Here is a 27,624-nt window from a genome sequence, read left to right as displayed (position 1 = left end):
TAGAGAGAGCACGGTCGGGATGAGGGGCAGAGGGAGAAGCAGACTCCTTGCGGAGCAGGGAGCCCAACGTGGGCCTCAATCTCTGGACCCTGGTATCATGACCTGAGCTGAAGGCTGTCGTTTAACCGATTGAGCCACCCAGGCGCCCCTGGATTTTTTTTTTTTAACAGTGATTTCAAAAGCTTTGTCTTTAGCATAAAAATACATATTGAATATGACTCACAGGTAAATCAAGTAAATATGGGGCTTTGCCCACACAGTTTAATCTTGTCATTAACCCTTCTTGATACAATTTTTCACTTGATTTGGGCACAGCATGAAATAATCTCAATTGATTACATTTGATTTCAGTGACAATTAGAGATAGAATGAAGCCTTCCAAGAAGGGTAGGAATCTGCCTAGTCTTCCAGGTGTACTGCATCCCTGGCTCAGGGTGACCTGCAGACCAGGAACCAAGATTTGAAGGAATAGCCTTTAATCCAGGTGGGTCTAATTCTATCATGGGCCCATCTTTATCTTATTTAGGCCTAAGGGGTGTTTTTTGCCAAAATCAATTTAAATGGTTAAGCATGGAGCAGTGAGTAGTCCAGTCCTGTGTCAGAGGTTGTGGGGTTGGTGCCTTGCTTCTAGTCAGTAAGCTCTTGAGGGTTACTGGGTGTCAAGTACTCTGTTGGATTGTGGAGCCGTGAGACTGCTTCTAAGGGGAACACATCCTGGTGGGCGGGCTTGAGAAGTCACAAGACTGCCTCATGATGTGTGTGGAGCATAAGAGCCCAGAATGGAGACTAGAGAGCTAGGTAGGGGGCCGATTGCAACGGGGCTTTGGGGCTTTAATAGCCAAGGGAATTTGGATTTTACTTCAAGCCATTAAAGAGTTGTGTAGAGTTCTCTACACAGGGAAGGCAGATGTGCATTTTTGAAAGATCACTCATATTGAGTGAGGATAGAATATGGGGATGTTGATATTATTAATTCAAATTGTCCCTCTCTAGCACTGCTAAGGGCTCTGCCCTTTAGTGTTAGTTTGAAAACAAGGTACAGTACTTGACTCACCTTGATGAATTACAAAATGTCTTTCTTATCTTTTTCTCAGTCTGCACCTCTTCCCCTCATACTCTGCAGTTATGTCCAGCTTGTTTTTCTAGTAAGTCCTGAGTCCTGTCAGCAATCACAGCCCAGTGGCACTCACAAAAACAGCATGTTCTCCCCCTTGGTCCTTCTAAGGTCCCCTCATTCCTACTTTTACCCACCTATCTACCTGTTTTGCATTTGCTCTGTAAATTTTGAGGGGTAAACGCTTGGCTTTGTGTGTGGGTCCCCCATTATCTGTCTCCTCCCCACCTTCAGCACAGAGGTCTCGGCCAGGTCACAGAATATTCAGAGGGGAATGTTCTGGCTTTGGTAACAATGCCACAGACTGGGTAGCTTATAAATAATAGAAATTTATTTCTTATAGTTTTGGAGGCTGAAGTCTGAGATCAGGGGGCCAGCATGGTCAAGTGAGGGCCCTTTTCTGGTTTGTAGATTTCTCCTGTCCTCACATGGCAGAGGGGGGCAGGGGAGCTCTCTTGGGGACTTGTAGATAAGAGCACTAGTCACATTCATGAGGGCTTCACGTTCATGACCTAATCACTTCCCAAAGGACCTAATACCACCTTCTTGGGGTTAGATTTCAACATATGAATTTTGGGGGAACCCATTCAGACAATAGCTAGACTGGGCAATTTGGATTCACTAGAGATTGCTGCTGGCCAGCCTCTTACTGTTTGTTCCTTATTTCCTCTAGGACAGTTGTTTGAGAGGTTTTCTCAAATTCTAATGGTAGCTGATGATCTTTGTTTTTTTCTGTAGAGAAAGATTAAATTTGTCTGTTGTGAGCACCTTCACCTACCTTATATTATTAGTCTTAAGTATGACCTTCATTCCTACATTCACTTTAGGGAAGAAAGACTGGAAGGGAAAATTGGAGCATTTATGATGTGATAGACTTTCATCAAATAGAATTCTCAGTGTTTGACCCATAAGTTCTCACATAATCCTGAGAGTCTTATGAAATAGGCAGTATTATCTTTACGTGTCCGCTAACAAATATTTACATATCGGTTAACAAATATTTGAGCACCTAGTATGTGTAGGCGCTGGGAAAGGAGACTCAGAAATGTTAAGTAACTTGACCAAGGCCATCTAGCTTGTATGCGGCAAAGCTGTGCTACCCCAGATCAGTGGGACTTCAAAGCCTGCATTCTTAGCTCTGCGGCCCTCTGAGGCCCTGTTCTGTCCCAGGCTAGTGTTAGCGTGAGGGGTGGAGAGACGAAGAGGGCAAGATCCTCCCCCTTGAGGAGCTCTCTGCAGGGTGGTACAGGCCCAGACACAAGAAGCCATTGTGTATCTTGGCTCTTGAATGACAGAGCTTTCCTGTGTGATCCTGGTTCCTGCGTCTTCACCCAGCAGATGTCCGGTGCTTGGGTGGAAGTCCATGCTGGGAGTTAGAGGTGTGAAGAGGAAGGCAGTGGTTGAGGCACTGAAAAGTCCTTCATCAAGCATTGTGTGGAGTGCTGTAACAGGGGCATTTGAAGTGCCAAGGGTCAGAGGAATGAGTGACTAATGTTGAGAAAGTCCTCACAGAAGAGGTGCTGTTAGAGTTCTCTTGACAGACGAGGAGGAGGAGAGGACATTTCAGGCAACAGAACAATGTGTGTCCAAAGTGTCAGGAAATGCTGCTGGTCTGAAGCACTTGGGAGACGCGTGGTTCCTGAAGGTCCTCACTTCCCTTTTCTCCAGCCGCCCTTCTTCATTCCCAGGCACCTGGGTGTATGGACAAAGGTGGGAGAGGATGCTGGAAAAGAAGCCTGGGGTCCAGCCTGTGAACGGCTTCTGAAGTCAGGCCCAGGAGTTGGGGAAGTGGGCAAATGCAGAAGCACTGAAGGGTTTTAGCAGAGGTGTGGTGTTGGCAGATTTTAGAGCTCCTCTGGCACACTGCAGAGAAAGGATGGGAGGGAGTAGGCAGGGAGCTGGGTACGAACTGTTGAAATCGTGCAGGCTGGCGGCGCCGAGCGCTGCAACAGCATCTCCACTGAGTCGTTGCCTCCTGCCTTCAGAGGCGCATAATTCACCACGCAGCCGCGCCAGCAAAACGAAATCGCTCCTGTTTGAAGCCAGGTGGTTTGTCTCTTCTGTTATACTTAAGGCCTCGTCTTTACCTTTATAGCCTCCTCTCCACTTCTGAAGATCTTGGGTGACCTGGATCCATTTCAGGTCCTCATGGTCATTGACATCGCAGCCTTTGCTACTGTTGCTCAATTTTCGTATTTTCGCTATTCTCCCTTGGTTTCCAGGATATTAGGGGGAGCTTGAGTTTGCCTCCTGGTTCTGCCACGTACACGCCATGTGGCAGTTCCCCTCTCTCTACAAGAGGGATGACAGCCATGGCAGCTCTGGGAATTGTAAGGCCACATGAAAACATAAGGTATGGGGGCGCCTGGGTGGCTCAGTTGGTTAAGCATCTGCCTTTAGCTCAGGTCATGATCCCAGCGTCCTGAGATGGAGCCCCATGTCTGGGTCCCTGCTCAGCGGGGAGTCTGCTTTTCCCTCCCTCCCTCCCTCCCTCCCTCCCTCCCTCCCTCCCCCTCTCTCTGTCTCTCTGTCAAATAAGTAAAATCTTTAAAAAAAAAAAAAAAAAAGGAAAACATAAGGTATGTTATTCTAATTCTAACCCTTTTTTCTCCGACAGGTGCAGTCCTGGTCTTCACTACCAGGGTTGGCAAACTGGTGGTCCATAGGCTGAATGTGGCCCACTAGGTCCTCAAAGTATTTAATATTTTGGAGATTTCACATTAAAAATACATGCCTCCGGTCCACACCTCTACCTTGAACTGGAGACTTGAGTGACCCTCTTCTGCTTCCCCACTTTCTACTCCCTTTTCCTGTGTTCTTTTTCTCTCTGGCACTTTTCACTCTCCAAAATACATATGTTGCCTTTCTTCTGGTTTTCCTTTCCCTTACCACCTAGAATAGAAGGTCCAGGAAGCAGGTATTTTTATATGTTTCATTGGATGCTAAACCCGCAGATTCAGAACAGGGCCTGCTGGCATATAGTAAGTGCTCCACAAAACATTGCTGGCTGAATGGAAAAATGAATTCAATTTGAGATTTCTTGTTTTATCTGAGAAACTGGAATCCATAACTCTGGGTCTGTACTTGCAAGTGGCAGCAGTTGGTTTGAAGTGAGGAGCTTTGACCCTTCAGAAGGTGCAGGGGCGGGCGCCTGGGTGGCTCAGTTGGTTAAGCGACTGCCTTCGGCTCAGGTCATGATCCTGGAGTCCCTGGATCGAGTCCCGCATCGGGCTCCCTACTCAGCAGGGGGTCTGCTTCTCCCTCTGCCCTCTGCCCTCTTCCCTCTCGTGCTCTCTGTCTCTCATTCTCTCTCTCTCAAATAAATAAATAAAAATCTTTAAAAAAATAAATAAAAAAAAAAAAAAAGAAGGTGCAGGGGCTCCTCCGTTTGTTGTCGACCTTATCTTCCCATGTTGTCCTCTACCCGGCCTGGGGTGGGGGTGTGAGGGCAAGGAGAGGGGTAGCTGGTCCCACAGGCAGAGGTGGAGAAGTCAAAGAAAGGGTTTGGGGCCTTAAAGGATGAATACAAGTTTATCAGGTGTAAAATGAGACTGAGGCAAGGGTGTCACAAGCAAAGGGAATTAGGTTTGCCCGTGACGGTACAAATGGGGATGCCTGAGGATGGCGGGTGGCTGGCCGTAGTGAGAGAAGCAGGCTGCGGGGAAGCAGGCTGAGACGTTGTGGCTGTGTCCCATGGGGCATGCGCGGGGAATTTTCAGGTTTTTTTTTTTTTAAATATTTTATTTATTTTTTGACAGAGAGAGAGACAGCGAGAGAGGGAACACCAGTAGGGGAAGTGGGGGAGGGAGAAGCAGGCTTCCCGCTGAGCAGGGAGCCCAATGCGGGACTCGATCCCAGGACCCCGGGATCATGACCTGAGCCGAAGGCAGACGCTTAACGACTGAGCCACCCAGGCGCCCCTTCAAGTTTGCTTTTAATGTTTATTAGATTTTCTTCATAGGGAAAGGTATATAAAAAAAAAAAAGAGGCTTATCATCTCCTTTCCCGTATAATCCCTGTAGACATTTTTAAAAAATGTCCACCACGTTAGAAAATTAGGAGAGGTTCAAAATGTGAGGTAAAAGCCACCTTTCCTGTCCATCTCATCAAAGTTAGTAGCTGCCAACAATTTGAGTACTTCTGGTAAAAAATACTATGCCATAGTACTATCTAGATTTACGTATTTCAAAAGGCTTTTTTAAAAACAAAGATAGTATGTACTTCTTGGAAAAAATTCAAATTATATGAGAAGTCTATAAAATAAGAGCATAAACCTCTTTGTGTAACCACTCCCTTATTGATGGACATCTCTTGGAGTAGACTACTTTTCCTCAGTAGAGAAAAAAGATCAGCAAGCTTAGTGTGGAGTTCTTTCTCTGTATATTTGAGAGGGATTTAATACAAATGAATTAGAAGTGCAAGTTGTAGGGACTGAAGAAGGCCTTGGGATAATGGTCAGTCTGGGTCATAGCTGGGGAGGTTTGGACTTCACTGCTTTCAAGATGATTCTAGGGATAGATTTGTGGAGCATTCTTACCCCAGGCTGGGATTGGATTGGATCTGAGTTTCACAGTAAATTAACATTGAAAACAAATAAATAGTCTAGCTCCTGGAATGAGTAAGTGCTCAGGGGAAGGAAGGATGGGGCTGAGACTTCACCTGTGTTTATGAGGAGATGATTAGGAGTCAGGGGGTAGTTACAGTCTCTGGACTGACTCTCCTGCATTCTCTGGGAGACAAGACGCCTTCCGGCACCGAGGTTTCGATTTGGGGGAAGGAGTTGGCAGAGAACTTCAATAAGGCCTGCACTCTGCTGTCAGGACTTGGGAGATTGGAGTCTACTCCTCCCTGGGCCCTTGGATCTCCTGGACTCTTAGATGTGGGATTGTGTTAGCTGATTTCTAGAGACCCTTTTAGTGCTGAAGTTTTGAGCTGCTCTTTTGCCTGTGTGTGTTCTCAAGTGTGTGGTAATCCTTGGCCTCAGGGAGCTTACAGTTCAGTGTTACTAGACTGTTCATTTCTCTGTTCATTCCTGCCTGCTGCAGTGTGAGGGTATTACCTGATGAGCATGAGAAAGTGAATAATGAAATGGCAGCAATTCAGGCCCTTTTACAGTGGCACTTCTCAGTGGAGTGGGATGGAACCCTCCGGGAGAGAATCTTCATCTTAGCCACTGTCACCTTCCCTGTGATTGGTGCAGCAGCCACTGATTTCTAATTTGCTGAGTGCTTCCTATATGTAATCGCCCTTCAGATAACCCTTTCACGAACTGAGATTTTTTTTTCCTCCCCGCTTCCAGGTTGATTCAAAAGATAGTTCTCGTAACTCCACGAACTCTGAATTTGCAGCTGAAGCGGAGGGTCAAAATGATACAAATGAGGAACCAAACAAGGTGCAAAAAAGGAAGAGGGATCGATTTCGAGACCAGGGCTCTACGGTGATCTACCTGAAGGCTATCCAGGGCATCCTGGGAAAGTCGATGCCAAAAAGGAAGGGAGAGGCTGCCACGAGGGCAACGCTGAACAGAGGAGAGCGTCCCAGCCGCGGAGAAGGGCCAACCAGGAGTGTCACTGTGTCTCCTCAGAAAGGGAAAGAGTCAGCCCCGGAGGTGAAAGCAGAGGATGAAAAGGCTGTGCCAGAGAGGAGCAGTTTCTGCGATAGGAGAGTGGTGATAGACCCTCAGGAGAAACCCATCGAGGAGATAGCTCGTGACCGAAGGACAGTCATTGACAAGCACTCTCCAGCCCTCGAGTTTTTGGATGATTCCGACTCTCATTTAGAAAGCCAGAAGGTGAGTAGAGCTTATACCAGGCATGGGGTTTTTAGTTCTCTTGATGATAAGTATTTGGTCTTTCTAGTTTGATCCTGAGTGTTACTCATTAAAAGCAGCACTTTACTTACCAAGGACTCCAGGACCAACTGATGGTTCTTTTCTAAAATACCTTTCAGAGTTACTAAAAAATCTCAGTTCAGTGCTATCTCTCTCTCTCTCTCTTTTATTTAAATTTAGGATTTATATGTTTGTTAGGATATGCATTTGCCTGCTCTAACAAAGGCCAAAATAACAGTGGCTTAAAGAAAATAGAAGTTTGGCTTGAGGAGGAGGGCTGCACGGTGTCGGGGACCCTGGTGCCATCTGTCTTTTTTTTTTTTTTTAAAGATTTTATTTATTTATTTATTTGAGAGAGAGAGAGAGAGAGAAACAGCATGAGAGGGGAGAGGGTCAGAGGGAGAAGCAGGCTCCCCGCCGAGCCGGGAGCCCGATGCGGGACTCGATCCCAGGACTCTGGGACCATGACCTGAGCCGAAGGCAGTCGCTTAACCAACTGAGCCACCCAGGCGCCCCTGGTGCCATCTGTCTTGATGCTCTGCTGCATCAGCCTAGTCTCCATCTGTGGTCTGAGTGGCTGCTCTGATAGGACCCTGAGGATGTTACCTTGACATTCCAGGCAGTAGAAAGAGGAAAAGAGAAGAGGAAAAGTACACTTCTTCCCTTTTAAGAGCTTGACTCAGAAGTCCACATCATTTTTGCTTTTACCTGTTGACAAGAATCTAGAAACCTGGCCAACACCTAGCTGCAAGGGAGTGGAACATTAACTTTCATCTGGGAGACTTAAACCCAGATCACTCTTACTGCTCTTGAAGGAAAGAATGGTATTGGAGGGTAAATAGCAATTTTTAAACATAGTTTATAACGGGGGGGGGGGGGAAGGCATTCCTCTGTTGTACCCATCTCTGCTTATATTTACTTATGACTCTTAGTGGCAGCACCTTGAATCTCTTCAGCTCTTTCTTCTAGTACTTACCTCCATATTTCTAAGTAATCCTGCACTGTGTATTGATTTTCCAGTTGTAGACCTCTGTGGACTGCTTACTTAGAAGGTGAGAATTCAGTTCTCCACACTAACTTTGGCAGCATCATACCCACGAACCTGTGACCTCTCCTTTTAGCAGCTCCCTGTGTTGTTGTCATATAGTTTTTGGCTAAATCAATTGAAGATTTATTATCACCACGTTCATAGCGGAGTCACCTCGTATACTCTGATCACATTTCCTCTTGTACAAAAGTTTATGTTCCTTGGAGATCATCATTGCCTTGGTTTTTCCTTTAGTTTTCTCTGTACCTATCACTAATTCATCCCCAGACTGCTAGTGCCATAAAACTCTCCTCAATATTGTTAAAATAAGTAATCCTGTTGATCCTTAGAATTCCCATTTTTCCTGTTTACTTTCATTTTTGCTTTATGAGTAATTAAGGTGAGTGTATATAATAATACATACTTTTTTCATTTTTGACATACTTAATTTCTAAGAACACTGATGTTTTGAGTATTCCTTTTTTAGAGTATCCTATTCTTGTTTTGAGGTTATCGTGCCTTCTCTGGTCTCTGAGAATATTATAGGTTTGTTTTGAAGTTTTCGTCTCTTTTTTGCACTACTTTTTCTCTGAGTTTCCTTCTGATTTTTTTCTTTTTTTCCTAAGTATTTTGGTTTCTATGTTTTATTTTTTTTTAAAGATTTTATTTATTTATTTGACAGAGAGAACGAGAGCAGGAACACAAGCAGGGGGAGAGGCAGAGGGAGAAGCAGGCTCCCCGCTCAGCAGGGAGCCTGATGTGGGTCTCGATCCCAGGACCCTGAGATCATGACTTGAGCCAAAGGCAGACGCTTAACGACTGAGCCACCCAGGCACCCCGGTTTCTATCTTTTATGGTAGGGCTCTTCTGGAATGTGTTGGCTGTCCATTCATATTTAAAGATGGAACTTTCAAAAGCTGGTTGGAAGTTCTAAGTGTGTGGATGGGCTTACCAACTGCTGGCTTCAACATAGGGTGACAACACTGGGTGATTTTGTGGGGACCCCAACTGGATCTGTGGCTTCATCTTCAGAGGCTGCTCAGTGTCCCTGGGAGAAATGCTCCACTCCCCGACCTAGGAGGCACACATCTGGCTGGTGCTGTTCTGAGAGTCAAGTTGAGGGAGGGACCTGGGTTCTCACTGTCCAATATGCGATGGTCCCTCACCCTTGATTGTGTGTCCGTTGTTCCTGATTATTCCATAGGCTCCTTGGCTCAACTTTTTCAAGCATGAACCTTAGTCTTTTGCTGGATGGGGAAAAGGCAGACCTATCTGCACAGGATGGGAGCAGGGATCTCAGGATCTAACTTCACAGATTTCCAACTCATTCTCCTGTTTTCATCTTCAGCTTCACCTTTTCAGAGGTCTGGTACCTCCAATTCCTGAATCTTTTGGGGGTCCTGTACTGTGACTCAACATGTTTCTGGGTTTTTCTCATTGCAGGCTTAGGTTTTGGCCTCTGTGGTCTGCTTATCCAATAACTGTTCATCTGTCTCTTTTCTAGCAGCTGATTTTTATTGAATTTGCTTTGCCATTTTTTCTTTATGCTTTCTCTTTGTAGGTTTATGCCTTTACAAGTCATTTCCTGTAATTTTCTTTTTTTTTTTTTAAAGATTTAATATATTTATTTATTTGACAGAGAGACAGCGAGAGAGGGAACACAAGCAGGGGGAGTGGGAGAGGGAGAAGCAGGCTTTCTGCTGAGCAGGGAGCCCGATGTGGGGCTAGATCCCAGGACTCTGGGATCATGACCTGAGCCAAAGGCAGACGCTTAACAACTGAGCCACCCAGGCACCCCTCTTTTTTTTTTTTGAGAGCGTATGCACAGGGGGTTGGGGGACAGGGCAGAGGGAGAGAGAGAATCTTAAGCCATGCCCAGTGTGGGGCTCAGTGTCACGACCCTGAGATCATGACCTGAGCCGAAATCAAGAGTTGGACGCTTAACTGAGCCGCCCTCATTTCCTATAATTTTCAAAGGGTTTTTTTGATAGGAAGGACAAAAACTACATAGGCTATATTGAACTGGAAATCCCAAGAACAATAGGTGTTGTAACCTACTTTTTCTGCTAACTCGATGATGGGTGCGTTTCCTGTCTGATGTTGATCATAATCTTGTTGGGCTGCCTAGAATTCCCCTTGTATGGATGAACTTTCCAAACTTACACACCTGAACTCCTATTTGTCAGGCTGGACATTTAGATTGTCTTTAAGTATATATTTGGAGGTAGCATGATATGGTAGGTAAGCACTGCGTGCTGGGATCAGATAGTTTGGGTTCAAATCTTGGCCACCTGAACTGTGATCATGAGAAAGCCACTTAACCTCTTTGAGCCCCAGTTTCTTCTGTGTAAAAAGTCACAGTTGTTGAAATCTTACTATGGTTAAACAAATACAGGGATCAGCACACTTATTCTGTAAAGGGCCAGATAATATTGTAGACTTTGTGGCCTTTGTTGTAACTGTTCAGCTCTGCTGTAGTAGCATGAAAACAGAGACTTAAGTGAACGGGCCTGACCGGATTCCAGGGAGATTTTGTTTGCACCAATAGACAGTGTGTTGGATTTGGCCTGTGGGCCTCTGTTTGCTGAACCCTGAACGATACATGAAAACACTTGGCTCAGTGCCTAAGTGTATAGTAGGACTTCAGTAAATGTAAGTTTAAAATTTACCATATTGGTGAGAACATAAGGCAATCATGAACATAGGTAATGTCCCATTTTCTCAAAAAGAAAATCCAAGGGCTGCCTGGGTGGCTTAGTTAAAGCGTCTGCCTTCGGCTTGGGTCATGATCCCAGGGTCCTGAGATTGAGTCCAACGTCAGGCTCCTTGCTCAGCGGGGAGCCTTCTCCCTCTGCCTGCCATTTCCCCCTGCTTGTGCACTCGCACTCTCTTTCTGACAAATAAATAAATAAAATCTTAAAAAAAAAAAAAAAAAAGAAAAGAATAAAGAAAATCCAAAACCTTTTCTTGGCCATCTTGACCATATAAGCCTTTCAAGGACTTAGATGACATAATTGTAATGGTATGTATTTCTAGTTACACATGCATTTTTGGATTCATAATTTTCCCCACTCTGCCATTTTTCCCACTCTCACATTTCATTAAATAATTTTACTGAAACTTCACATGTCTTTGACATGGTCTTTGTTGTCCCTGGAGTTTCTTTTTGAGTCATGTAGCATGATTTCCTGAACTTCCCTGATAATAAGAATGAGAGAATCTGACTCAGGTCTGAGGTGGGACATGGGAATCTGTGTTTTTAAACAAGTACCCTTGGAAGATAGAGAAATTTGGGAAGCAGCTAGAGGACGTCATATACCCTTTCGTCTGATTTGGAATTTTAACTTTTTGTGGAAAATTTAAAACACTTATGAAAATTATCCATTCACCTGTCAACTCATCTTCAACAATGAATTCACTGCTAATCTTGTCTTACCTTTTTTTCTCTCCACAAATTTTTTTTTGTTAATAAAGTAAGCTCCATACCCGACATGGGGCTTGAACTCACCACCTTGAGATGATGAGTCATATGTTCTGTGGACTGAGCCAGCCAGGTTCCCCTCTTCACAAATTATTTTGAAGCAAATCCCAATTACTGTATCATTTCATCCATAAATATTTCATTGTGAATCTCTAAGAGATACAGTGATCTTTAGGAAAAAACAAGCATAATTACAATTTTATTAGACCCCACACACACATGCGCGCGCACACATACACAGAATCCTTAATAACATCAATGGTCCAGTCATGATTAAATAATCCTGTTTGTTTCATGATATTTTTAATTTGTTTAAAACAGTATCCAGGGGCGCCTGGGTGGCTCAGTCGTTAAGCGTCTGCCTTCGGCTCAGGTCATGGTCCCAGGGTCCTGGGATCGAGCCCCACATCGGGCTCCCTGCTCAGTGGGAAGCCTGCTTCTCCCTCTCCCACTCCCCCTGCTTGTGTTCCCTCTCTCGCTGTGTCTCTCTGTCAAATAAATAAATAAAATCTTTAAAAAAAAAAAAAAAAAAATAAAAAAAAAATAAAACAGTATCCAAATGAGAGCCGTTACGTGGCAATTTCTAAATATCTCAAGTCTTAGTCCTTGTAGATTCTCATCTCCTCCCATTGTGGTATAATTTTTCCGTTGTAAAAATAGGACATTTGTCTTGTAGTTTTCTGCAGCCAAGATTGTGCTGATGAGATATAGCACTTTTTGAATCCATGTATAATTCTGTCCCTGGAAATTTATGCCCAGTTGCCAATAGCTGTTCCTGTCACACTCAGGCACTTTGTGGTTCATTTTTTCTGGAAGTGTATTTTGGGAGTGCTACCATGTAGCAACTTCCAATTATTTTTCAGGTTACTTTTTGAGTAAATAATATTCTCGTGGTTCGAAAATAAAAAATAAAAGCTATTTAGTGAAAAGTAGCTTTCCAGCCTGGTCCTGTGTTATCCTATTCCTCCACCTGGATACCACTTTATAAGTTTCTGAAGTATTTTTCCAGTGTCTCCTTATGTGTAACCACTTAGCCATATTGCTTTTTTTTTTTTCTTAAAGATTTTATTTATCTGAGAGAGAGAGAAATCATGAATGGGGTGGGGAGGGGCAGAGGGAGAAGGAGAAGCAGACTCCCCTGAGCTGGGAGCTCAATGTGGGGCTCGATGATCCCAGGACCCCGAGATAATGACCTGAGCCAAAGGTAGACATTTAACCGACTGAGCCACTCAGGTGCCCCTACTATATTGCCTTTTATTTTTATTATTTAATTTTTATTTGAGAGAGCATGAGCACAAGTGGGGGGTAAGGGGGAGAGGCAGAAGCAGACCCCGCTGAGCAGGGAGTGGGACCCGGGGCTTGATCCGAGGATCCTGAGATCACGACCCAAGCTGAAGGCAGATACCTAACTGACTGAGCCACACGGGCACCCCCTATATTGCTTTTTAAAGTGAAATTTAAAGAACAAAAAGTGATCTTTAAAAGATTTGTTAAAAATGAAGTCCAGTGGAATTGTGAGGTCATATCCCCCAGGAATAATTATTAAATCTGGTATGTCTCTTTGCCTAACCCTGCCCCACCTCCTTGTTTTTTAAGATTTTATTTATTTATTTGACAGAGAGAGAGAGCGTGCACAAGCAGGGAGAGAAGCAGGGTTTCTGATCAGCGGGGAGCTAGATGTGGGGCTGGATCCTAGGACCCTGAGATCATGACCTGAGCTGAAGGCAGATGCCTTCAGACTGAGCCACCCAGGTGCCCCGACTACCTCTTCTTTTTTAAAAAATGGGAAAGGGAAAAAGGGAAGTAAGGAACCTTCCTGTAAGCATCCAATGTTAGTTTGGTTGAGGTCTGTTTGGGGTCATTTGTCCTCCTCACATAAAAGAACCTCTGTAATACAGGAGACTTTTTTAAGAACTGGAATATAAAATGATGCCTCCTGGGGCACCTGGAGGGCTCAGTTGGTTGAGTGTTCGACTCGGTTTTGGCTCAGGCTGTGGTCTCGGGGCCCTGGGATCCATTACCACCACAGGCTCCGCACTCACCAGGGAGTCTGCTTGAGATTCTCTCTCCCTCTCCCTCTGTCCCTCCCCCTGCTTGCTCTCTCTCTCTCTCTCTCTGTCTAAAATAAATAAAATCTTTAAAAAGATGCCTCCTTTATGAGGGATTATTTTGGGGGGCAAAACCTTGGTTTCTGTTTGGGTATTTTTTGTAATTTTAATCAGATTAACTTATTATTAAAAAGTAGAATTTCCAAGAGTTGTATTGCAAAGATGTTAGTTGCATGTTACTGTATGTGAGAATCGTTTTAATGTTGAGGTGCACCTATACAAAAGTAATGATTCCGCTATGCCTTATTGGAAAAAGGGAAAAAAAAAAAACGAACTTGTTAAGCTCTAGTAATACTGCATTTTTTATTGTCTGGGTTAGTAGAAATTTCCACCATAATTAGATAGTTTTTGAAGGATTATTCTCCCTTAGAGATTAACTTTTAAAATTTTTTATTTTTTATTATTTATTTATTTTTAAAGATTTTATTTATTTGACAGAGACACAGCGAGAGAGGGAACACAAGCAGGGGGAGTGGGAGAGGGAGAAGCAGGCTTCCCGCCGAGCAGGGAGCCTGATGTGGGGCTCGATCCCAGGACCCTGGGATCATGACCCGAGCTGAAGGCAGACGCTTAACGATTGAGCCACCCAGGCGCCCCTTAAAAAACTTCTTTAAAAAAGATTTATTTATTTTAGAGAGTGCGTGCATGTGGAGGGGGAGGTAGAAAAAGAGGGAGAGAAGTAGACACCCCACTGAGCGGTGAGCCTGATGCAGGGCTCCATCCCAGGTCCCTGAGATCATGACCTGAGTTGAAATTGAGTCGGTTGATTAACCGACTGAGCCACCCAGGCACCCCAAAATGTTTTGTTGTTTTTTTTAAAGTGAGCTCTATGCCCAAGGTGGGGTTTGAATTTGCAACCCAGAGATCAAGAGTTGCATGCTCTAATGACTGAGCCAGCCAGGCACCCCTAAAAAACTTTTTATGGGAAATTTCAAACATACTCAAATTAACTACTAGTGTTAGTAAATCCCCCAGGTGCCTGTCACCCAGCTTCAGGAGTTCAGATTAAATTTTAAATATGCTGCAATTTAAGTTATCTTACATCTTGGAAAAGATTCTTGTTTGGATATTTTTGTTATTCAGGAAAGGAGTAGCAGGAAGAAAATCTAAAGTAGGAAAGTATCATATGGGAAGTTTATAATTCATTAACATTTTTGTTACCAATATTTGTTTTCTTTTGGAGTATAGGTAGCGGTATGGAAGGTTAGTATAGGCAGTAGAAACAAAAAATGTTCCCATTTTAAGGAGATAATCAATTTATCCATCATGCTTTTTTGTAGTGAATTTTTCATTATGTGAATTGTATTATACAAATATTTTTAGGAAAAGAGCTTTGTAAGGCCTGTTGCTCAAGCCATCTGGTCCCTGTGGATATAGATGGTTTCATTAACCAAAAGAAACCAGGGCCCTTAAACAGTCTTCTTTGCATGAGTTGAGATCCCTGTTTTTACTGTATTTCTCAAACCTGATTTGCATCCAAGTGACATGGGGACTTAAATACAGAGTCCTTGGGGACCTGTTGAATCACAATATCACAGATGAGGGTGGGGTAGCTTTAAAAAGCCCCCAGTTAGTTCTGATGTGAAGCTAAATTCAGGAGCCATTGCCCCATTTATTCTACAAATTAAATCATCAAATATTTATGAGCACAGTATGCTAGGCACTGTTGTTGGTGTCTGGGAGACACGAGTGAAGAAAATAAAAATTCCTGACCTTGAAAACTTCTGTTCTAGCAGGACTAAATTGATTTAATGTAATGTATGGCTGGTTTATCCATTTACTATTGCCAAGCAGTGGCTTAAACTAAATGTTTTATTTTGCTCTCAATTTTGTGAGTGAGGAATTCAGGAAGGTCTAGACAGGGCAGGTCTTGCTTGGGGGTCGGGGTGGTGTACTCATGCTTCTGAAACTCCAGTATCCTGGCAGGACGGGCAAGATGCTCACTCACGTGGCCGGCAGTTGAGGCTGGCACCTACAGGTGACCTCTCGAGAATATGGTGGGCTTCAGGGTGGTCTGGCCTCTTCCCTGGTGGTTGGCTTCCCTGTGAGGAATAAGCTGACAGAACCAGGGGGAAGCCACAAGGCTGTTCGGACTGCTGCTGTGTTTTGCTGGCTACGCGCAAGTCACTAGATTGGCCCAGGTTCAAGGGGAAGGGAGGGCCACAACCCCACCTCTCAATGGGGAGTAATGTAAAGCGAATTTGCAGACACTTTTTAAACCCACCATGACTATGTGGTTTTGCATTTGAAATGTTAGAGACATGTTAGAGTTGAGATATGTTGGGTGCTGCCTTTCTCTAAAATCCCCAGTACACAGTGTATTCTAGTGAGACCAGTTTTTCTCCAAAGGGATCATTCAGAAAGGGAGGACAGGTATGGCATCCCCTTTAAGGATGATACTCTTTTTTTTTTTTAAGATTTATTTATTTACTTTAGAAAGAGTGAGAAGAGTGCATGTGCGTGGCGGGGAGGGGCAGAGGCAGAGGGAGAGAGACTCTCATGCAGACTCCCCACTGAGCCCGGAGCATGACATAGGGCTCCATCCCACGACCCTGAGATCATGACCTGCCGAAATCAAGAGTTGGACGCTCAACTGACTGAGCCACCCAGGCGCCCCTAAGGATTCTAAGTATTTTATATTTTCCAAATATTCTGCTATGGGCACACTTAACTTTAAAACCAGAATAAAAAATACAGTTTAATTAAACAAACATAAAACTGGTTGTTTCCCAAGAAGGAAGGAAAAGAGATGTCTTGCCATCTGTATCATTAGCCGTAAGATGTCACAGACGAGTAACTATCCCCCTCTCCTACATAATAAATACAAAGTATTCTAAGATTTTGGTCATAAGTTTATTCCCTGAACCTCATACGACTGCTTATAGCTGTAATCTGGCTCACATTCTAGAAATTATGAGGAAAGCAGGCAACAAAGTAATGAGCCAATGCAAAGCCTTCACCAATGGCCAGAAAAACAAGGCAGAGTTTATGTTCTGCTGATGACTTGAGCATGAGAGGCCATCTTCACACAGGAGGGCTCACCCATCGTTTGTTTTCTTTTCTGCAGCCTAAAGAAAGGGAGGTGGTGATAGAGCACACCTCTTCAGGAAGTGACTGGTCTGACGTGGATGAGGTCTCCACAGTCAGATTCTCTCAGGAGGAGCCCAGCTCGCTGAAACTCTCCACAGTTCTGGAGCCTTCTGCCTTCCCCACTGACTATGTCATGTACCCGCCTCATTTGTACAGTAGCCCGTGGTGTGACTACGCCAGCTATTGGACCAGCAGCGCCAAGCCTCCTGGTTACCCGGCCGTGGGCGGGGGCAGCAGCAGCAGCAGTGACCCACTGCAGGCAGGGAGGGGCAGCCGGGCCCTCCTGAGTGATTATTCTCCTAACTCTACAGTGAGCTCCCAGAACACCTCCAGAGACCAGGAGGTGACCGAGGAAGGCAGATCCCAGAACGCTCGTTCATTTCGTTTCTCCAGAAGCTCAGAAGAAGAGGTGAAGGAGAAAAGAGCACTCCAGGAGGAGGCGCCACCCCGTCCCTGCGGAGGACACGCATCTAGCTCCCTGCCAAGGAACCATCGGGAGTCAGGCCTAGAGGAGGGTTTCATTGATACCCACTGTCACTTGGACATGCTGTATTCCAAGTTGTCTTTCAAAGGGTCCTTTACCAAGTTCAGAAAAATTTATAGCAGCTCCTTCCCTAAGGAGTTTCAGGGCTGCATCTCTGACTTCTGTGATCCTCGGACACTGACAGATTGCCTGTGGGAGGAGCTGTTGAAAGAGGATCTGGTTTGGGGAGCCTTTGGCTGTCATCCTCATTTTGCACGTTACTACAGTGAGAGTCAAGAGAGAAATCTTTTGCAAGCATTAAGGCACCCCAAGGCTGTGGCATTTGGGGAAATGGGCTTGGATTACTCCTACAAGTGCACCACGCCTGTCCCGGAACAGCACAAGGTAATGCGGCTCTCCTTAGTTTGCTCACGGTTTCAATTCCTCTGTCAGTTGTTGAACCTAACAATAAAGGTTTCTCTACTTTCAGATCTAGAGAATGTAGAACCCTTAAAAATATAATTGCTCTTGTCCAGACCATCAAAATGTCACTTGTCAAATGCTTCACCAACTATTTCTTTATTATGTAGGAGAGGGGGATAGTTATTCGTCTGTGACATCTTACGGCTAATGATATAGATGGCAAGACATCTCTTTTCCTTCCTTCTTGGGAAACAACCAGTTTTATGTTTGTTTAATTAAACTGTATTTTTTATTCTGGTTTTAAAGTTAAGTGTGCCCATAGCAGAATATTTGGAAAATATAAAACTGTGTAATGAAGAGAATGTCCCATCCCACCAGCGATGGCAACTACTATTTTTTGAGCATGGACATTTGGCAGGGGAAGGGTGGTTCTAGCATTTCAGTGGAAGTTTCTGATTTGGGAAGGAGCAGGACGAGGAGAACGACCCTCCCACCCTGTCACTGCTCACACTGCCAAGTTGCCTTTGTTCTAGAATTTGTCGTGTGCAGTCGTCTGCCGATGCCTGGTAGGCTGGGTCTGTGTGCCCAGTATGCTCCAGGCCTCGGCGAGCGGGTGCATGGATGCCAGCCTGGGCAGACAGAATTTGGCAAGCTGGCTTTCCCTTTGGCGCTGTCCCCAGCCCAGTTGGGTCAACCTCTGCTGTATACTGATGCTGGGCCCCATTGCTCCTGGCATCTGTGGTTAATTGTAAATTAAGAGAGGGGAATCTTCTAGAGGTAAAGATTTCTTTCTTTTTTTTTTTTTTTTAAAAGATTTTATTTATTTGATAGAGAGAGACACAGTGAGAGAGGGAACCACAAGCAGGGGGAGTGGGAGAGGGAGAAGCAGGCTTCCCGCCGAGCAGGGAGCCTGATGCGGGGCTCGATCCCAGGACTCTGGGATCATGACCTGAGCCGAAGGCAGACGCTTAACGACTGAGCCACCCAGGTGCCCCGAGGCAAAGATTTCTTAATTTTCCCTTGACCAAAGAGAAAATTCAGAGAATGTGTGGTACTCTTCTGACAAAGCAGAAGACTCTAGATCTTTATATGCCTTTAGGAGTCGGAGATTCCAATTTGCATACAGTTGTCCATGGCAACCAATAGGCACACAAGGCTTTTTTTTTTTTTTTTTAAGATTTTATTTATTTACTTGACAGAGACACAGCGAGAGAGGGAACACAAACAGGGGGAGTGGGAGAGGGAGAAGCAGGCTTCCCACAGAGCAGGGAGCCCAATGTGGGGCTCCATCCCAGGACCCTGGGATCGTGACCTGAGCCGAAGGCAGATGCTTAACGACTGAGCCACCCAGGCGCCCCACTAGGCACGCAAGGCTTAACAGTTAATTTACATAAGAAACAATTTCAGGTGTTCAGATGCTTCGGAATCTTCGGATCTCTTTTATGTTTAAAAAGATTTTTATTTATTTGAGAAAGAGTGTGAGAGAGAGAGCACAAACAGGGGGAGGTGTAGAGGGAGAGGGAGAAGGAGGCTCCCCACTGAGCAGGGAGCCCGATGCTGGCTGATCCCAGAACTCTGGGATCATGACCTGAGCCGAAGACAGATGCTTAACCGACTGAGCCACCCAGGCGCCCCCAGAAGGATCTCCAGATGAGTTCTCTAGGACCTGTTGAGGTTACTAAATTTGGAACAGGATGATTTTGACTTGATATACTTTCACACAGGTAGGTGGGATTTTATTTGTGTGAATGTTTCCAGTTTACTTTATCTAATGAGTTCTAGTGTAAATAGTGTTTCTGTTCAGAATTAGGTTTGTCTTACACATTCACACAACCTCTTGCCTGTCCAGCGTTCCCTTTCACTACTAACACTAGGAAGCTTGAGTTTCTGGCTTGAGGTGGTCATTTATTAGTCAGAAGTGAATGGAAAAATAGCTAAATTTGAAGACCTAGTGAACAGATTTTTAAGAAACTGGAAAAAATATTTAGTATTCAGCTTTCCTGGCTTGTTTCTCTGGCTCAAGGCAGGTGTGGTATGGAAAGAAGGACAGTTGAGAAATGGATGCACTGAGGCCACTGGCAGGAGGAAGGGCCTTGTATTTAATTGTATAGATGGTGTTTATGGAATGCCTGCCGTGTGCCAGGAAATGTGCTGAGTATTTCACAGTAACTTTTTCCTTGATTAAGTTGTTACGGTATCAGATCTGCATATAGAGGCACATAGGGCACGCCGCACCACAAACTGAACTGGAAGTTATCGCAGAGGGTGGTGAATAAAATCTTGTGGCTCTCCCCTGGCTTGGTGAGATAGGACTCAGGACTGGAAAAGGGGGATTCAGAGGAAAGAAATTGCTGGCAGCGGGAGGGCAGGACCCTTGCTTGTGCACTCTCTCTCTCTCTGACAGATAAATAAATAAATAAAATCTTAAAAAGAGAAAAAAAAATGGAATCTCTGGCAGCCTCCTGCCTCTGTAGGGGTCTGCGGAGGGCACGTGTGCTAGGAGGGGATCCAGCCAGCTGTAGATACTGGAACTAGCCCAGCCTTAAAGCCTCTACCAAGCATTCTAAGATTTTGGTGTCAGTGGCCTTTTTCTTTCTGTTGAAAACACAGGTTAAACAAGAATGACATCAGAATTGTTACTGGCTCAGTGTCACTCTTTGGAGAAGAGGTAGCACAAGCATCAGACTTGAAAATGTCATTCTCAAGTGAATATCACAGGGCTTGAAGTACCGGCAGTATTTTATTTGATGTTAAAAATGCAAACATGGATTATATTCCACAGTTGAAAACTACTCATGGAAACATGAAGTTTAAGATGAGGTCATTCGTTTATAATGAATTAATACTTGTGTTCTTCTAAAGCTGAACTTGTTAGAGGAGAGAAGTCCTAGCGCCCCCTTTTTAAAAAAATTTATTTTTATTCATTTTTTTAAGATTTTATTTATTTATTTGACAGAGCGGGAGCAGGAACACAAGCAGGGGGAGTGGGAGAGGGAGAAGCAGGCTTCCCGCTGAGCAGGGAGCCCGATGTGGGGCTCAATCGCAGGACCCCGGGATCATGACCTGAGCTGAAGGCAGATGCTCAACGACTGAGCCACCTGGGCGCCTTCCTAGCCCCTTTTTCATTTAAATTATTAACAATATGTGTATTTTACTAGTGACTTGCCTTTTTTTTTTTTTCTTAAAAAATATACTCAGTCGGTAGAGTATGCGACTCTTGATCTTGGGGTTTTGAGTTCAAGTCCTATGTAGGGTGTAGAGATTACTTAAAAATAAAATCTTAAAAAAAAAAAAAAGAAAGAAGAAAGTTAAAAAATGGAAGGTAGTGTATCAGTAGGTATTCACCTAGAAGGGTATCTGATTTTGGTTGAGTAAAGAAAGTAAGTTGGAGAAAATATGTAATTTCCATTCTTCCAAGTATTTGAGCACCTTCCGAGACCCAGGTATTGTGCGAATGTGTGAGTATGTGTGTGCGTGTGTGTGCGCGCACACACACAACTCTTTGGAAAATGTGTGGAAGGCGATTACCTTTTGGGAGTAGGAGTAGAGGTGGGGACAGTGAGGGGAAGAACATGTAAGTCGCACTTTATGTTCCTGAGCCCTGCCCTGAAAATCCACATAAGCATGGCGTAGTGATTGCCATGTGGAGTGCCTGGGTTCATGTTTGAATTGTGCTGCTCCAGCTTACCAGCTGCAGATTACTTGACCTCTCTTGGAGCCTCTTTTTCTTGACTGCATGGTGGGCTAACAGCAGTAACCTACCTTGGGGCGCTTGTGAGGATCATGGTAGTAATACACCGAAAGTGCTCTGAGCACTACCTGTAGTGAGGACCCCGTAAGTGTGGGCTATTATTGTAATACATTACATAGTCTGCAGAATTGGAGACAGTGGGGGTGCCTGTTGGCCTGGGTGTTGTGGGATTGTAACAGACTTCTGACGTGGCTCTAACAGGCGTCCCCTTGCTTCTCCCAGGTGTTTGAGAGACAGCTGCAGCTGGCCGTGTCTCTGAAGAAGCCCTTGGTGATCCACTGCCGAGAAGCTGATGAAGATCTACTGAACATCATGAAAAAATTTGTGCCCTCAGACTACAAGATCCATAGGTTAGAAGGCTGGAGCTTTGGTGGGCAAATGAAACAAACACTTCTTTCTGTGTAGGACATTAGTTGGAAAAAGGAAAACCCAGTGAGGAGAAGATGATAGTATTCAGTCTTTGTGATGTAGTATCTTCTCTAAAGATTAAGTATTAGGTTGAACCATATGAAATTTCTGATTTTGACCATTTATTACTAACAAAATGGCGATTTCATACGGTTTGAGCTAATACCCTAAATCAGCGGTGAGCAAGAAGGGGACTTTTGTGACCCTCATCCCTGGTGGCAGGCTAAAATGAAGTCTGAGTGCTCCGAAATGAGGGCTCTTGATCTGGGGAGAGGCCACTGTGTTGTGACTTAGCGCGCAGATATCATTCCAGGGCACCTACAAAGAAATTCTTTGCTTTTCTGAATTTGAAAGTTCATTTCCCCCCATGAAAATTCAGTATGTGTTTAATCTTAATTGTATTCAGGGGCTCTTAAGTTCGGTGTGGTAAACTCTTGATCTCCTACTGTGTGCCTGTCATGGGTGTTGGCTCAGGGCCCCCGGGAGCAGCTGTGGGAGGCAGACGAGTCATCTGGTGCAGAGCCCAGGGCCTAGGTGGGCATAAGGTGCTGTGGGAGCCAGAAGAGGGGCCATTAGCTTAGCTTTGCTGGAGAGGGGCCAGGAGGTGATGCCTGGGCTGGCTTTTTCAAGATGGGTGAGATGGGTTAACTGAAAAAAAAAAAAAAAACAAAACAGAGTCTAGGACCCAAACCAGGTGTTGATGGGCAGCAGAAGGCGGTGGACTGTCAGGCCAGACTGCTCCCTTTCAGGTGCCCAAGCAGAGAGCATGACCTCTCTGACTGGTAGATGAGATACAGTCCCTTGGCTCTTCAGGGTGGGTTGGTTGGTTTCTCATGCCTTTGTTTTGGGATGTCTTTGAAGGAAATCTCATGGGGGCAGGTAAACCAGGGCTTAGACGGCTTAATGAAGTGTTGTGGCTGGAGGAAGCCATGCATTTTCAGATTGGTTAACAATATGTCGTGTACTAAGAACATGAATAGTTACCAAACAGAGAAGATTCCCCTGTAGTCCCACTCCCTAATATCATCCCTTTTTTGTTTCCTTCCAGTCCATTTGACTGCAGAAACATAATTTTTACCTATTGTAATTGTGATCTTGGAGGGGCCACAGGCTTTAATTCTGCTTCTCTTGTGTTATAAGCGTACCCTGGCCCTGTATTGTTCTCTGTTCCCTGTGGGGATCACTTGAAGTGCCTGTATAGGATTTGGTGCTCTGATGGGTTGACTGCTGAGCTTCAGTCACCAAGAGTCACCTTGGGTCTTACTGTGTTGGAACCAGCTCTTGTCTGGTTCCTGTGGAGTTCTTCACTTGGGTGTAGTCGTTGTGTTTCTGGGAATTTGTCCACAGAAGAGAATTTGAGAGGGGAGTTGGGGGCTGTTGCAGAGGGCGCTGTGAGAGGGGCCCTGACCTGGAAACCCTCCCCTCCCCCCACCAGGCACTGCTTCACCGGCAGCTACCCGGTCATCGAACCCTTGCTGAAGCACTTCCCCAACATGTCTGTGGGCTTCACGGCCGTCCTGACTTACTCTTCGGCCTGGGAGGCGCGGGATGCTCTGAAGCAGATCCCGCTGGAGAGAATCATCGTGGAAACGGATGCTCCCTACTTCCTGCCCCGACAGGTAGGGGTGTCATCAGGCTGAGTTGAGGTGGGGGTGGGGGGGAGGGGGCCGGTCACCTTTGCAAGGTTGGCAGGGCCAGAGCCCCATTGACTTCCAGGTCTCCCCCTTGGCTGTGTAGATGTCTCCTTGTTGTGGCTCTGCAGAACCAAAAGTCTAGGGGGCTGAGAAGCTGAAGGGTAACCACTCTCTTCCAGGCAGTGCAAAGCCCTACCCTGTAGAGGGTAGTCCAAGGAAGCGTGGGACCCTGCTCACCCAGAGCCCCCCATGACTAGGACTCTCCCTGCACCTGCAGGTAAAGGGGTCTCTACAGGGCAGCCCCAAAGAGGTCCTTGCTGGGGAAGGGCAGGGAGGGGGATCTGTGTCATGGCTGTGCGCAGAAGGCACAGTGATGTTCTGAATGCTTGATGTCTTCCAGGTTCCCAAAAGCCTCTGCCAGTACGCCCACCCAGGCCTGGCCTTGCATACAGTTCGAGAGATTGCGAGGGTCAAAGATCAGCCGCTCGCGCACACCTTGGCCACCCTGCGTGAGAACACCAGCCGCCTCTACAATCTTTAAGCAGAGCGGGTGCGGTCCGGAGAAAAAGGTCAGACTAGAAAAAGGTCATAAAAATCACATTATAGGTTTTTATAAAAATCAGGACAAAAATAGGTTTCTCTGCATTTTCTTACTGTAGAGAATGTGAACATAGAGTGAGCATTAAGCCTGATCTGTCTTGAGTGAACTTGGTTTGGGACCTTCTTCCTTTTCTCTTCCCACCCCTCCAGGACAACCAGTGGCCTGACAGAAGATGGGTCCCAGGTCAGGGAGGTGTCTGGAGAGCCTACTGGAATGAAGAAAAGCAGGACAGGATGTTTGCCTACTTGGAGCTGGTCGGTGGGGTGGGGTGCAGCGGAGCGGGATGCTGGTGAAGGGTTACCCCCAGGGCAGTCAGTGGAGAAGGAAGAGGCCGAAAGGAGGGCGCAGCACGTCTGTCAATCCTGATCCCCGTGCTCTGCAGCCTGCGGTTTTGAGCAGTCTTCACAGACGCCCTCCTCCTCGTCTGAGCACATGTGGGTGTGTAACTTGGCTCCTGGTGGTTCTCGGTTCTAAAAATGAACTCCCAAGTGGGAAACCTCCTCTGGGGGACGTTGGCTGGAGCCCCATCTTGGAGGTTTCTGGTCCTGCCACCGCGAAGTCCTCCCCCACCTTCCTGGGACGAGTCTTCAGTTCGGCTGCCCCGTTGGCGCGTCGGCTCCACTTGGGCATGGGAGGAAGACCTCGGCTGCTGGCCTTGCTCGTTCCACTGCCAGTGGTATGGAGGGGCTGGGGGCGCTCAGTGGCCCGGGAGTCCTGGCCGATGGGGATGGGACAGACTGGGGGACTCGAGGAAGAGGACCCCAGACAAGGGGTTTCTGCTTACTGGTGCCCCCAGGGCTGCAGCTCGCTTGTGTTAGACTGAGAACGGTCCAGTTTGCAGCAGATGTGACCTCCTACTCTGCTGTCAGGGGCTCCCAGCTGCCCGTTGGTCCATTTTTGCCCCATTCCCCTGGAGCACTGGACCAAGCATATTTCTGTTTCAACCCATGTCACAGCCCCCTGTGTGCCCCACCCAGGTTGAGAGGTAAACCAATTTAATTCTTCAAAACTCTGCCGGGGCTGCTTAGCCCCGGTCTCCGGCCTGTGCAGAGCAAGCAGGCCCGGTGTCTGCCTTCCAGTCCCCTCCCGGGGCTCTTCCTTGCCTTGGCCTCGTCCGTGTCCTTTCTCCGTGTTGGAAGTGGGAGGCTCTCCTTTGACTTTTGAGCAGTTGGGTCATCAAGTTCTAAGCTCTGTTCTGTTCCCTGCTGGTATATCTGTTACAAGCCCTGGAAGGTTATGGTCGGGGGTTAAGTGTGAGGACACTCTGCACTTTGTCCAAAAGGATCCTTTACCTAGAGCTCCCACAGTGAGACAGGACACCCTGAGTCCCTTGTCTGTTTCTTGGAGGCCAGAGGCTTAAATCGTAAGACCCATCCCTTAATGATGGGTTTCTCTAGGTGTTTTCAGAAGGTGCATTTGAGCCTTGTAAGTGAAAAGGGAATGGACTCAATATTTCCTATCTGGTGTTTCCGTCTCGCCCCGGTACACCCGTCACTGGCCTGGGAAGTAGGCCCTGGTTCACGTTCGACCTTCCACGGGTCAGCTGTGGGTTGTCTGTGCCTCCCGTTTGCCAGTGTGGGGAGTCGGGGGCTTGTTCTCCTGCTTGGAGGAATCGGAGGACTGAGTGTTTCAGAGTGCTTTATTGTCACCCCAACGAACTGCAGCCTGTCCATCCCCTTCACCACGAGCCCCGGACGTTAATACTGCCCACACCAGCAGCGGATGGGCCTGCGCTGGAGGGTTCGGGAGGAGGACTGAGTGGATGTCCCCGAGCCTGTGTGGCCTCCCTGCCAAGGTAAAGCACAAGGTGCTATATACTTTCACCTCTAGGATTTAAGATGGTCATTTGTGTGTGTCACACAGTGAAACACGACTTGTGTGGGTGCGAAAGCCAGTGGGCATTGTTTTTGATTCGATTTTTGGCTGGCCGACGTGATTGTGTTTGCTGTGCTGCCAGAATGCCTCTGTATCTCCCCCACCCCCTGCCCCTTTTGGCCATCTCTTTCTGAAAATAAAGTGATTGGTCTTCAGCCAGCTCCTGTGCTCTCCGTGTTTGGTCAGATTTCTCAGAGTGATGATGACAAGTTGTTGTAACCTGAGAATCCAAAGGTCTGGAGAAATTCTCGAGTGTACATATATGTCTCTGCAAAATTAAAGTGGTAATAATACATGGTACCTTCTTACAAGTTCGGCCGCCCTTGAGCATTAACCCATTTCTTGCCTGGGAACTCGGGAGTAAGTACTTAGGTCTTTTCTTTCCTCTTCCTTTCCCCCCCACACCGCACTGCGGTGGGAAAAATATGGCACACAAGGGTGGTATTGACTGAATCCGTTGTCTCGAGGGGGGGCTCTGGACCACAAGCTTCTCTGACGTCTCTGGGCAAACTTGGGGGAAGCCCCGGGTCACTACTTGAGGTCGGTCCTTTCATTTTGTGCTAAGGTATTAATGAACACTGGTGCACAAGCTGAAAGTAAACCTGGGAAAAGGAAGGCTGTGTTCCAGGAATGCTAAAGAAATCTGAAACCAGAGTCGATACATTGTCGAGACCCCATCATTGATGGTATATTTTCAGCACAATCCTGTCACTTTGTCTGTTCCCAGGTGAGCACGCAGTTAACTGCATCTGCTTGGTGATGGTCTTATTTGTGGCTAGAAATCTGCTGCTCTCGGCTTTTCCGGTGCTTCCGTCTTTCTCTCTGTATTAAGCTTGGGACCAGTTACTAACTGTTTACCGTGAGCACTTGGATGTTTGTGTCACTGAGTTGTATAAAATCAGGGCACAGGGCCCCTGAGGTACACGGCGCTGGAACAGACTGTCCCCCGACAGAGACAGTGCAGGTGTTCATCGGTGACCGGCCAGCCCCCCAGTCACACTGAGCACTCATTTGTCAGTGATGGCCGGGGGTGTATTCAGATTAGGAAGCTAGCTCGGCGTGGGTCTCCATTCTTAGGGTTGCACACTGTCACAGGAATTTCTGAGCACACACCTGTAAGTGTATAATCAGTTAAATACATATGCTGCTGTACTGTGTACTAGGTATATTATGAAACACCAAAGTTTCTTATTAGAATTTTTTTCTCCAGCAAGTATCTCACTCCCCACAGGGATAAATACACCCTGTTTCAGAGAAACTTAAGTTAGTGGCATCATTAAATGAAGCATGGAGGTCTGGGTTTAAGAAAGCTCACATGGGGTGCGCCTGGGTGGCTCAGTCGGTTAAGTGTCTGGCTTTTGATCTCCCACTCGGGTCTTGATCTCAGGGTTGAGTTCAAACCCCATGTTGGGCTCTGCGCTGGGCAAGGAACCTACTTCAAAAAAACAAAAAACTGACATAGGACCATGGTTGAAATGCTACATTTTTTCAAGTGTTTCCTTTGCTAAATTTTATTTCTCTCAGTCACCCCCACTCCAGGTTGACTCAATGTGTAATGAAGGAAAACGAGAAACAAAAGAAGCCCTTTGGGTCATAGGGCAAGGGAAACAGTGACTGAGAGGCACAGACCGAAGTACGTAGCTCTGGATAGGAGTCCGCAACATATTTGCTGTGTAACTTTGGAAAGTGACTTAATTTCTCTGAAATTCGCTTTCCTCCCTCTTCAGCGGGCTTGTGGAAATTACCTGAAACTACGCTGATGACATGTCCGTTGTGGAACAGCGCCCGGTGCGCAGCAGGAACACGGTGGTTAGAAGAA

The 27,624-nt window shown here is 46.1% G+C and overlaps 1 protein-coding gene across 1 annotated transcript in view; it reads left to right on the top strand.

The window, feature by feature from the left end:
• The window catches only part of TATDN2 (TatD DNase domain containing 2), a 28,159-nt gene extending 2,087 nt beyond the window's left edge, over positions 1 to 26,072 (top strand). Inside the window, exons 3-8 of the mRNA XM_021695075.2 lie at positions 6,414 to 6,905; positions 16,628 to 17,518; positions 21,510 to 21,637; positions 23,131 to 23,314; positions 23,730 to 23,898; positions 24,080 to 26,072. Of these exons, the coding sequence (XP_021550750.1) occupies positions 6,414 to 6,905; positions 16,628 to 17,518; positions 21,510 to 21,637; positions 23,131 to 23,314; positions 23,730 to 23,870 (1,836 nt within the window). The 3' untranslated portion in view covers positions 23,871 to 23,898; positions 24,080 to 26,072. The remainder of the gene's footprint in view (positions 1 to 6,413; positions 6,906 to 16,627; positions 17,519 to 21,509; positions 21,638 to 23,130; positions 23,315 to 23,729; positions 23,899 to 24,079) is intronic.
• The last annotated feature ends 1,552 nt before the right edge of the window (positions 26,073 to 27,624 follow it).

This window comes from Neomonachus schauinslandi, chromosome 1, assembly GCF_002201575.2.
Source record: "Neomonachus schauinslandi chromosome 1, ASM220157v2, whole genome shotgun sequence".
In the NCBI taxonomy this organism is placed as follows: Eukaryota; Metazoa; Chordata; class Mammalia; order Carnivora; family Phocidae; genus Neomonachus; species Neomonachus schauinslandi.
The sequence above is the reverse complement of the archived record's forward strand: the minus strand, read 5'-3'. Positions and strand labels throughout refer to the sequence as shown.